This window comes from Camelina sativa, chromosome 17 (genome assembly GCF_000633955.1).
Source record: "Camelina sativa cultivar DH55 chromosome 17, Cs, whole genome shotgun sequence".
In the NCBI taxonomy this organism is placed as follows: Eukaryota; Viridiplantae; Streptophyta; class Magnoliopsida; order Brassicales; family Brassicaceae; genus Camelina; species Camelina sativa.
Window position 1 is genome coordinate 34247992 of NC_025701.1, and position 11127 is coordinate 34259118.

Below are 11127 nucleotides of genomic sequence, written 5' to 3' on the forward strand. Positions count from 1 at the left end.
GTGATTCCCAAATTTGGGCATTTGTAGGTATGTGCACCGCGGACCAGTGCTGACAGATCAGGCTGCATCTCCAGGTAGTCAAGAGCAGACCTCAGATAGTTATCGTCCATGCGAGCTATAACATCATGAATCAGGCCTGCTGCGTACCATGTTGGCTTTGATAGAAGCTCCCCTGCAACTGTCAATGGTGTGGCAGTGAAAATCACATTGCCAAAGTAACCAGGGGGAAGCTGCGGGCGAAGTCTGGACCTTCCATCAATCGCAACGTACAGCTTGGTCTCTTGGTCATCTGGAAGTCCGCGAGCCTTGCCCACTGATCTCCACACGTGGCCAGCCAACATCTCGTAGGAGCTGTAGCTTACAGTGTTCCCATCCTGCTTGGATTTAGCCTTGAGAGCAACAAGCTGATCGCGGGATAATTTGAAAATAGAGACGGTGGTACTGTCAGGGGGCCCTGGTTTGGACGGGATCCTCATACTGGGAGCAGGCTGATACTCGACATGATGAAAAGCAGGCTGAGGCGGGTCCCTAGCGCGGAGGAGGGTTCGATCAATGAAGGGTGGAATGGTAAGGTCAAGACCACGGGCCATATCAGACCACGTATTGATAAAATGGAGACCAGAGAAACCATCAGCCACGTGGTGTTGCATGCCAACACCAAGGGAAGCTCCCCCACATTTAAAGAAGGTCACCTACATACATCAAAGGAAACCACAGGATCAAGCTAAGCTAAATTAAAGATAGAAACCGAAAACACAAGGAATCAGTTTTGGCTGGCTAACTAGCTACCCTAGTATAGTATAATGGATCCTTCCTCAAAATTCACAAAGATCGAAAAAGGGAAAGACTTTTAAACCTGCAAGACGAGGAGCGGGAAAGTGTGGACGCCGGCGGAGTAATCAACATCGGGGATAAGCTGACGGAGAGTGAGGGTGGGAGCGAAGTCCCCAAAATCGTCGATGACAGAAGGAGTATCAGCGACGACGAAGAGAACACCGGCGCCGTTGCAGTCGAGCTCGATACGACCATCATCGTCTCTCTTCAAGCGACCAGCCATGGGGTAGAAGGGGACGAGGGCCTTGGAAAGAGCTTCCTTGAGGACCTGAGGGTCAAAGAAGTTGGAGGCGCCGGTGGGTCTGTAGAAATAGACACTAGGGGTGTGGAATCTAGGGATGATGAGGTCAACGTTGGAGTTCCAAAGATTAGTGATTGGGGTCTCGGCGGCAGGCCGGACCATGGTGGAATCTCGGATGTTAATTTTCATAGTTTGGTTGGGTTTAGAAAGATCAAACGCAAACAGATTTATGTTTTGAGTTTGATCTGAGAAATTGTGTGACAAGGGAGGACGGGTAAATATAATAAAGTGGGTGTGGTGAGAACAAAAATAAAAAGAGAAAAAAAGCGAAAGGTCGTAATCCTTCACCTACCGCCCCCGTCCCCGCCAACTCCATCTGTCAACCAACTATCTCAGTAATGCAAATACGGCAGCTTCTTCATCATTGGTCCATCTCATCACTCTGTCCCACTCCTCTCCCGGGGGTTGGTAAACCAGTTCCGATTACTCTTCTTCTCACCCCCTCTCTGTCCTTACGCTTAGGCCCAAATAACTAACAATGGGCTCAACTTATTGATACTTTGGGCCTTTGTGGACGAGCTGCGACCGAAAGAGTATCAAGTTCGAACAACAATGAAGAAGAGAAACTTTACTCGAGTGAATGAGTGATGGTAANTTCTTCTTCCTTCTACCCCCCCCCCCCTCTGTCCTTACGCTTAGGCCCAAATAAATAGCAATGGGCTCAACTTATTTATTTATTTTGATACTTTGGGCCTTTGTGGACCAGCTGCTACCGAAAGAGTATCCAGTTCGAACAACAAAGAAGAAGAGAAACTTACTTGAGTGATGATGATGGTCAATCGATATGACGAGTCGTAACAAAGCTTTCCGACAGATTTTTGCAAAATCTAACCGCGTAAAGTAAACTGATGTGTTAAGAAAATTACGCCAGAATCCACAACTTGTTGGCGTTCCAATGGGCATACATAATAACATAAACCCTTTAATTTATAGTTGCTGCTTGCTTGTGTTGACGGGAAATGGAGAGGGACTGACAATGTTGCAAGCCAAATTGACTGTTCACACGCAGCCAATGTTTTTCAAAAAGCGTTACTTCTTAGACAAAAAAAAAAAAATGTTACTGCTCTTGTGCCAAAGATATCTACCACCAACGGGACTTGTAAAAACGAAGTATGTTAGATGAGTAGATGCACTCCAGAAGTTAACCAAAACCCGGAGATGAATCAGTGGTGAATCAGAAGCTAGAAGATGATTAAGACAAAGAGAATCACCTTGAAGGATTGGATTCAATGAGAAAAGCTTGTGCCGTCACATGCACTCACATAAAAAGTGAAGAAGAAGAAGATTTGTTTTTGTTTTCACTAGGTTATTGAAAAGGGCAACATTATTGCATATATTACATAGAGACCATATATAAGAGCATCTGCAGCGGTGTCCAAATCGACCGTACTTCATAATAAAACGATTTAAATCAAAATGTCATATTTAACGAAGGAACGTTCCTTAAAAGGGGACGTTTATTTCTCCGTCCTTTGTTACACGTGGCGTCATCTCCTCCAACAAGTCTTTTTCTCACACAATGGATTCTCGGATTTTTCTCGCATTTTCCTATGTTTTCTCTTGATTCTTCCTAAATTCTCATCTGCACCTACCCGCTTCTTCACTCGATCGAGTAACAACAAGTTTAGAAGATTACGATGAAATTGATTCGATTGTGTTTTATTTCGAATTTTGGTTTTGACTCTCAGAGGGTTTTGTTTTTTTTTGCAGAGATGGGTCTGTGATTAAGATGAAAACGAGTGCTTCTTCTTTTGGTTTTGATCCAACTCGTGTTACTCAACTCTCTTGGACTCCTAGGTTTGTTTTAGCTTTTGATCTTTTATTTGTTTCTATTGATTTTGATTTGTGTTTTAAAGTTTGTGAGTTTTTTTTTGCAGAGCTTTTTTGTATAAAGGGTTTCTTACTGATGAGGAGTGTGATCATTTTATCAAATTAGTATAGAAATCTTTAAATGTATTCTTAAGGTTTTTTTTTTGTGTGTTTGGTTTTGATTTTGAAGAACTAGTGATGATGGATTTGATTTATGGGTTTAGGCGAAAGGAAAGCTTGAGAAGTCAATGGTGGCTGATAATGATTTTGGTGAGAGTGTAGAGAGTGCAGTACAGACTAGTTCTGGAATGTTTCTTTCTAAAAGACAGGTGAGTTATATATATAAGCTTTACAAGAGATGTTTGAATTGATGATGTATTTTTTCTGAGAATGACCAATCCTCTCATTTGAATTGATGATGTATTTTTTCTGAGAATGATTGATGATATGAGGTATAATCTGGCTTCTGTAAGAACTCTATTAGGCTAGTTTACTCTACTAGTTAGACAGACTCGTTCATTGTCACTTCTATATTTCCTGCAACACCTTAGAATTCTACTTCTATGCTTAGACAATGTAGTAGCCTGAATGCAAATCTGACCAAATGTTGCCTAATTCTGTTTCTTGTTATGATATATGTGTGTGTGTTTGTGTGTGTGTGTCCACGAGAATGTCTTAAATGTCCAGTTTGGTTCTTGTTGTGTCATATGTTATCGTTCTTCTTTTCTCTCAACCTTTGCTCTGCCAGGAACCCGGGAGCACTGATCCAGTACACACTGCCATTTGTGTCTGTTGATTTCAGCAGGATGGCTGATGCATTCAAGACTAGTGTCTCTGGTCTAGAGAAGGAACTAGAATCCCTGATCACAGACAACCAGATTCAGGTCCGTTTTGTTTACTGAAAGAACTTTGTATTGTATCACTGTAATTTTAAAATCTTACAGTAGAGCAAACCTTTTCTCCATTCAACGTCCAAAGATACTTTAAAGAAGAAATGGATGCTTAATAAAACTTGTGGTAGGTTGAGAAGAAATGGTAGGACACAAGGTTGTGCATGCCACACTGAAAGGCCCGAGTGTTGTCAAGGAATTAGTTATTGGTTTGACACTTGGTTTAGCTGCTGGTGGTCTCTGGAAGATGCACCATTGGAATAAGCAGAGGAAAACCAGATCTTTCTATGATTTGCTTGAGAGAGGTGAGATCAGTGTTGTCGCTGCTGAAGAGTGAATGGGACTGCCTCTACTCGCTCTCACTCTTATTGTTGTTGTAATTTTGTAACTTTGTAATTTTTTTAAATTAAAAATACTATGAAGGACCAAACTCTGAAGGACACCAATGCTAATACAAAACTTAAGAAACTCTCAAAATAGGAATAAAATATTTGAAGGACCAAATATCAGTCCTAACCGATGCACATGCCCTAATACCACCATAATCGACTACAATTTCATATATGAACAATAAAGTTTTATCGTAAAACCAAAATAAAACCGTTATATAAGTTACGCGCGTACTCAAAAATAATATATTTTGTCGATTTATACAGTATTCAGGGCTGGTCCTCCCATAAGGCTAATGAAGCCGTCAATAACTAAAAATTTTAGAGGCTATGCGTTGTTACATTGGAACACTAATTATTGGCTAATTTTAGTCAATATCTCTTCTCATGTTCACATACTTTTATCATTTTTTTTTACTTTTCCTAACTTCTTGTCTTGTTTTAAACAATATTTTATTTGTATATAGTAAAATATCGTATTCTTATCACTTTTTATCAGTTTTCCTTGTATGTCAGTACTTATTATTATTAGTGTCATTTTATCAAAACAAACTTAGTTTTCAACATGCAATATATAAAGGAGAATGTGCACATTGGACAATGTCCTCTTAGCATCAGAACTTGTCCAAGGCTACAACAATAATGGAACATCTAAGCGTGGAATGCTGAAGATAGACCTAAGAAAAGCTTTCGACTCGATCGAGTGGAGCTTTATTCTGGACATCCTCGTTACAACTCGCTTTCCTGCCAGGTATATCCATTGGATCAGTCAATGCATTAAAACAACACGGTTCTCTATTGCGGTCAATGGGGAATTATGTGGATACTTCAAAGGCAAGAAGGGTCTTAGGCAGGGGGATCCCCTTTCGTCTTACCTCTTTGTCATTGGTATGGATGTCTTCTCTAGACTACTTGACTTGCGTTTCCAAACCGGTCAGATAGGATATCATCCAAGAGCAGCAAATCCAGACGTTACACACCTGATCTTTGTTGATGACATTATGCTCTTCTTCGATGGTGAAACCGCTTCTGTACAGGCAATTGTAACCCTTTTGGAGTATTTCACTAGCATTTCTGGCCTGGTAATGAACAAAACCAAGACGGAGCTCTATCTTTCGGGATCCTCTGAAGCTGATCAAAGAATGCTATGTGCAAATTTTGGTTTCACTCGTGGATCTCTTCCGGTTAAATACTTGGGCCTACCTCTACTCCCAAACCCACTCTCGAGATCAGATTGTGAGCCCCTGGTGAGTAATATCCGGACAAGGTTGCACTCTTGGCAGAATAAGCATCTCTTATATGCCGGAAGACTACAACTCCTCGCCTCGGTCATACAAAATATAATAGCCTATTGGTGTGCAGCTTTTATATTACCAGCAAAATGTATAAAGGATATTGAAAAGCTTTGCAGAAGATTCCTTTGGTCAGGTTCCGCTGATATCCCAAAGCAAGCTAAGGTCAGTTGGAGAAAAGTCTGCTCTCCTAAAGAAGAAGGAGGTCTTGGCCTTCAAGACTTGAGAGAATGGAATAAAATCTTTGGCCTCAAGCTCATCTGGGACTTGTTCTTTGCCTCTGGTTCTCTGTGGGTGGCTTGGTGCAGGAAACGTAAGCTGGGAAGGAAATGTTTCTGGCGCCTTTCCACTTCAAGTAAGGGCTCCTCGATGTGGAAGCACATGCTCAAGCTATGCCCCACAGCAAAAACATTCCTCTCTGTAGTCTAGGTGATGGTAAGTCCTGCTCCTTCTGGTATGATAAATGGACCCCGTTTGGGGATCTGATCACCTTCCTTGGAGCTGATGAACATAAAAGAATTGGTCTCCCATTGGACTCCACTGTGGCACAAGCTCACTCTAGGATTGGATGGATAATAAGAGGTGCTCGTACTCACAACATGGAGCTCCTCCTCACCCATCTCAGTGAAACAACTCTCTTCGAGAATGTCAAGGACATCTACTTGTGGGCTAAACCAAATGTGGATCCCCAGGACCGTTTTGGCTTCTCTGATACTTGGAACATGTGTAGACTGTCGGCTCCACAAGTGCATTGGCATAAACAGGTCTGGTTCACATGCTCTATCCCCAAACAATCATTCATCATGTGGTTTTGCTGTCTAGATCGTATGCCTACTCTATCTAGACTGAGAAACTGGGGAATAGTAGAAGATGATACATGTCATCTTTGTGAAATTTACTTTGAGACCAAGGACCACCTTTTCCTGAGATGTCCATACAGTTTCGACTTGTGGAGATGGTGCCTTGGTAGACTACAGATGCCTTTCATAGGATTCAACACTTGGGAGCGCTTCCTTCTTTGGCTCAAAACTCCTTCTACTGAAGAGAAGATGAACCCCTTAAAGCTTATTGCAGCTCAAGCGGTGATCTACTCAATCTGGCATGAGAGAAACGCTCGCAAATTTACTGGCATCCGCACCCCAGTTGAAGGACTTTTCGCTCAACTTGATCGTCGCATCCGAAACACCTGTTCTGCAAGACATTGTAATCCAAAGTTTCAAGACATGGTTCTGCTGTGGTTTCGGACCTCCACCCTCGCCTCACCACCTACCTAACTCTTTATTCCACCATATGTATTGTTTTAGTACCGGGATTATTCACCCCGGCGTTATACATGTTGCTTCAGGCACTATTTGATCTATGTAACTGATAAACTACTAAGTGATATAATACCAGAAATTTTTTTAAAAAATAAAGGATATATTTTTAAAATATGCTTAGGCCACTGAATCTCTAGGACCGGGCCTGACAGTATTTATCAAGACTAATCATATTTTATATGATAATTCGATCCAGATACAAAAAAAAAAAAAATGGTTACGAGAAGCAAAATCTCTAACAATAATTTATAGTCAACTCAAGTTATGGAGATAAACATTATCAGTACTTTTGTAGTATTTGTTAGAAAAGTATACGTACGTAACTAAGAAGTCAAGTCAACCCTATATCTAATACTGTATAGTAACTTGTATTTGACGTCCTTGTTCCTAATCATAATTAACTCTATCGCTAATGGTCGTTTATAATATTAATATTAGCGATTGGATTGCATCAGGCGTGTGAATATTTTATACAAAGTGGAAGGAAAGGAACACGTACGCTCAAGTATTTTGCCATTTGGTTGAAAATGAGGCAACTGGCTGATGTCATTGATATGTCATTACACGGTTTGATTAATCAACTTTGTTTATATTAGGTTCGAACCCGGTTCCACCAAATCAGCAGTTTCAAACTGAAACCGGACATAACACTGATTAGTAACCTAATTCATTAGTTTAATACTACTAGTAGTAATGAACTACTGAAATAGTCTGTTAAACGAGTAACGACGAATAAGGAAATGGCCAAGACCGCGTGGTAATAAGGCTTTCCGACACCTACCTTTTTTTTGTTTGTATTGAATAACAAAAATTCATACTAATAAAAAAGAAACTTACCCACATGGCTAAATTATTAATTTTAAAAGATTAGGCTGTTAAATTCTAAAGTTAAACTATTTAACAATTAACAATAACAAATGGGCTAGTTGATTTACTACTTCTCCCTGGATCCATCATTTCCCACATCTTCTTTGGTCATCGACGATGCCGAAATTAAGACACTCCCTAAATCTCTCCCTCCTAGTTTGGTTTGTGTTCTTGTCTGGTCTTTTTCATGTGGTTCGACCACAGAACCGAACCAGAGCCACTACTGATCCCGACGAAGGTCCTCCAAACTTTGCTAAATTCGTTTAAGATCATCGTCGACCCTTATTATTATTATTATTTATTTTGTTTAACATATGCAAAATTTGATGCTTTAGCTTTCAACTATTATTTTTCTTCTTATTATGGAGATGATATGACAACTTTTATGTATATCGTTTTTTTTTTTGATATTTATTGCTTTTTTTTTTTCCTTAATTAATCTTTAAACTCTGCCATCAATTTTTTTTTTTCAAAATTGGAAACCGATTCAGCTCGGGCGTTGAACAACATATTCCGGACGTGGAAGATAACGGCGACGAAGGATTGGAACATAAGCGGCGAACTATGCAGCGGAGCCGCCATAGACGACAGTGTCAGCATCGACAATTTAGCTTTCAATCCTCTCATCAAATGCGACTGCACTTTTGTCGATTCCACTATCTGCCGCATCGTTGCTCTGTACGTTTCCTTTTCCTCTCTCTCTCTCTCTCTCTCCTCTCACTGCCTTCCACCTGTTCGACGTATCGCCTCACTCACAATTAAAAATTTGAATTTCTTTTAGGAGAGCTAATGGTATGGATGTTGCCGGACGAATTCCTGATGACCTCTGGACTCTTGTTTTCATCTCTAATCTGTATGATTTTTTTTTTTTTCAAGTGCTTCACTTATATCTACTGAAACAAGTATGGCATTGGAACACACTTTTTTGTTTCTGCAGGAACCTACATCAGAATTTCTTGAGTGGTCCTCTGTCTCCTGGCATTGGAAATCTGACTCAAATGCAGTGGATGTAAGGCATTTGAGACAAGCTTGTAATGTTATGCATATGTATGTGAGTGAGCAATTTGTTTTTTTTGTTTTTTCTCTCTCATTGTTGCGTTTTTTAACTCAGGACTTTTGGGGCCAATGCATTGACCGGACCAGTTCCCAAAGAAATTGGGCTCCTTACTGATTTAAGATCACTGTAAGGACTTCTTTCTCATCAAGGATATGATCACATCTTCAACTGTTTCTTTAGTTTTTCCTGATAGATTCTAATGATTATTCATTTGAGCTCAGAGCGATTGATATGAATAATTTCTCCGGCTCTCTACCACCTGAGATTGGCAATTGCACGAGGCTAGTGAAAATGTAAGTGTATGCATTGCTTTTTGCTCTTCATTCTTCATGTGGTGACGTTTTGTATTGACAGCATCTATACAATCTCACTTCTCATAAAATGTTTTACACTAAAGTGCTTCCGAGATGCAGTAAGCTTAATTGATTCTCATATTTGTGACAGATACATTGGAAGTTCAGGACTTAGTGGTGAAATTCCTTCATCATTTGCTAACTTGGTGAACTTGGAAGAAGCGTAAGAGTTACATTTATTCTAATCTCCTGGGGTTGCTATTGTATTTGGTTACTCATTTTGATACACAAATCATATTCATACATGTTCATAAGTTTTGGATTGACTTCCTTTTTAATTTTGTTTCAGTTGGATTAACGATATCCAACTTACAGGTCAGATACCAGACTTTATAGGAAACTGGACCAAACTTTCTACACTGTGAGAAATTTCATATTGCAGCTCTTCAATTATTCAGTCTTATTTCTTTGTTTTGAAGCTATGGCCTATCAATGTATATAGTAACGGTTTATAAACAACTTTTGATGGTATACCACACTATATACTGAAACATGCTTTCCTGCAGGAGAATTCTGGGGACTAGTTTGACTGGTCCAATTCCATCTACATTTGCGAACTTAATTTCCTTGACAGAATTGTAAGTGCTGAATATGTGTTATTTTCTCCTTCACTCTTCCACTTGCTCTTTGTCTCGATACTGACTGAAATCTAAAATGCAGGAGACTAGGTGAAATAAGTAATAGCAATTCTTCTCTTCAGTTCATCCGAGAAATGAAATCTATAAGTGTCCTGTAAGAAATTCGGTTCAGCTTTTGCCTAATCTTGATGAACTTCTAACTCCTTTAGTTTAGCTGTCTTCTTTCTTTTGTGTTTTGACATTTTTTAAATATCATGTAGAGTATTGAGGAACAATAATCTCACAGGCACAATACCATCCGATATTGGAGATTACTCGTGGCTACGACAACTGTAAGTCTGAGACAAGATGACACAATTGTTTTTTTCTGGATCGTAAGATGCTTTAAAAAGTTATCCTATGTCTTCTTTGTTACTAAACTGAGATAATATAGTTCTGAAAATAAAGCACACAGGCCTTTAATAATTACAACCAATATTCTTTACTTGTTCTCCAGTGATTTAAGTTTCAACAAGCTAACTGGGCAAATTCCAGCTTCGCTTTTCAACTCAAGACAGCTTACTCACTTGTAAGAATATATTTTTTTGCCCCATCATATGCTCTTATTCAAGCTTCGAAGACTAAGTGAACAGAAATATCATTACCTTCATTCAGGTTTCTTGGAAATAACAAGCTGAATGGTTCCTTACCGGCTCAGAAGAGTCCCTCTCTTAGCAATATGTGAGTAACAAGTATATGTATAGGAATGTTTCTCTCTCAGTTATATGTATTAAAAACTTGTCAATAATTCAAAGTGCTTTACAATACAGAGATGTGTCATACAATGATTTAGCAGGGGAACTTCCTTCTTGGGTTCGCCTATCAAACTTGCAACTGTAAGTTCGAGAACTACGTGCTTAAATATCATGGCACACAATAAATTGTTTTTTTTGCTGAAAACAAAGTTTTTTTGTGTGTGTGTGTGCGTTATTCTGCAGTAACCTGATTGCCAACCACTTCACCTTGGGAGGTTCTAAGAGAAGGTGACTTTGAATTTTGTGCTCTTCTTGGTGCCTGAAGTTCTACATTATTTCTATTTCACAAGCATACGACTATTAACCGACATGCCGTATTCCTCATTTTAGTACTTTTTGTTTTTTCTATAAGGGCTCTCCCCGGACTGGACTGCCTCCAGAAGAATTTCCGCTGCAATCGAGGAAAAGGAGTATGTAAGTGCATTATGGTGTTTTGAAACTCATTTCAGTTTTAGCTTTGCGAATATTAGGATGCATATATTAGACAACATGTTGGTTAAGATGTTTTTCTTTTAATGGGTGTCCAGATTTCAACTTTTTCATCAATTGTGGAGGCCAGGAGATCAGGTCTAGTGGTGGAGCTTTGTATGAAAAGGACGAGGGGGCACTTGGACCATCTACATTTTTTGTAAGTAAAACGCAGA

At 39.6% G+C, this 11127-nt stretch overlaps 4 protein-coding genes across 6 annotated transcripts in view; 3 read left to right on the forward strand and 1 right to left on the reverse strand.

The window, feature by feature from the left end:
- Positions 1-1342, reverse strand: part of LOC104758919 (shikimate O-hydroxycinnamoyltransferase-like) — a 2778-nt gene extending 1436 nt beyond the window's left edge. The window contains exons 1-2 of the mRNA XM_010481892.2: positions 857-1342; positions 57-692 (exon numbers count right to left, since the gene is read on the reverse strand). Coding sequence (XP_010480194.1) covers positions 57-692; positions 857-1264 — 1044 coding nt within the window. The 5' untranslated portion in view covers positions 1265-1342. The remainder of the gene's footprint in view (positions 1-56; positions 693-856) is intronic.
- Positions 2545-4280, forward strand: LOC104758920 (cytochrome c oxidase subunit 5C-2-like). Of its 3 annotated transcripts, none has more exons than XM_019239412.1 (6): positions 2545-2757; positions 2846-2932; positions 3013-3088; positions 3169-3273; positions 3693-3828; positions 3975-4280. In XM_019239412.1, the coding sequence occupies exon 6, from the start codon at positions 3977-3979 to the stop codon at positions 4169-4171; it is 195 nt and encodes a 64-aa protein (XP_019094957.1). In that variant the 5' UTR covers positions 2545-2757; positions 2846-2932; positions 3013-3088; positions 3169-3273; positions 3693-3828; positions 3975-3976; the 3' UTR covers positions 4172-4280. The 3 variants fall into 3 exon arrangements, 2 of the variants coding, with proteins under 2 accessions (XP_019094957.1, XP_019094956.1); XM_019239411.1 differs by having other exon boundaries at positions 2546-2757; positions 3966-4280; XR_762789.2 differs by lacking the exon at positions 3975-4280 and having other exon boundaries at positions 2560-2747; positions 3693-3908.
- On the forward strand, positions 4808-6789 carry LOC104760055. Its single transcript, XM_010482904.1, has 2 exons — positions 4808-5870; positions 5945-6789. The coding sequence occupies exons 1-2, from the start codon at positions 4808-4810 to the stop codon at positions 6787-6789; spliced, it is 1908 nt and encodes a 635-aa protein (XP_010481206.1).
- Positions 7749-11127, forward strand: part of LOC109124616 (probable LRR receptor-like serine/threonine-protein kinase At1g56140) — a 7769-nt gene continuing 4390 nt past the window's right edge. The window contains exons 1-17 of the mRNA XM_010481893.2: positions 7749-7939; positions 8193-8379; positions 8483-8554; positions 8639-8710; positions 8813-8884; positions 8980-9051; positions 9203-9274; positions 9401-9472; positions 9618-9689; positions 9772-9843; positions 9950-10021; positions 10186-10257; positions 10344-10409; positions 10499-10564; positions 10667-10711; positions 10836-10897; positions 11011-11115. Of these exons, the coding sequence (XP_010480195.1) occupies positions 7819-7939; positions 8193-8379; positions 8483-8554; positions 8639-8710; positions 8813-8884; positions 8980-9051; positions 9203-9274; positions 9401-9472; positions 9618-9689; positions 9772-9843; positions 9950-10021; positions 10186-10257; positions 10344-10409; positions 10499-10564; positions 10667-10711; positions 10836-10897; positions 11011-11115 (1372 nt within the window). The 5' untranslated portion in view covers positions 7749-7818. The remainder of the gene's footprint in view (positions 7940-8192; positions 8380-8482; positions 8555-8638; positions 8711-8812; positions 8885-8979; positions 9052-9202; positions 9275-9400; positions 9473-9617; positions 9690-9771; positions 9844-9949; positions 10022-10185; positions 10258-10343; positions 10410-10498; positions 10565-10666; positions 10712-10835; positions 10898-11010; positions 11116-11127) is intronic.

Excerpts from the sequence above, each read along its gene's own strand:
- LOC104760055 (XM_010482904.1), top strand. The coding sequence starts at position 4,808 with ATGTGCACATTGGACAATGTCCTCTTAGCATCAGAACTTGTCCAAGGC. Across the intron at positions 5,871-5,944 it reads CTGGCGCCTTTCCACTTCAA|GTGATGGTAAGTCCTGCTCC; the intron begins GTAAGGGCTCCT and ends TCTGTAGTCTAG.
- LOC104758920 (XM_019239412.1), top strand. The coding sequence starts at position 3,977 with ATGGTAGGACACAAGGTTGTGCATGCCACACTGAAAGGCCCGAGTGTT.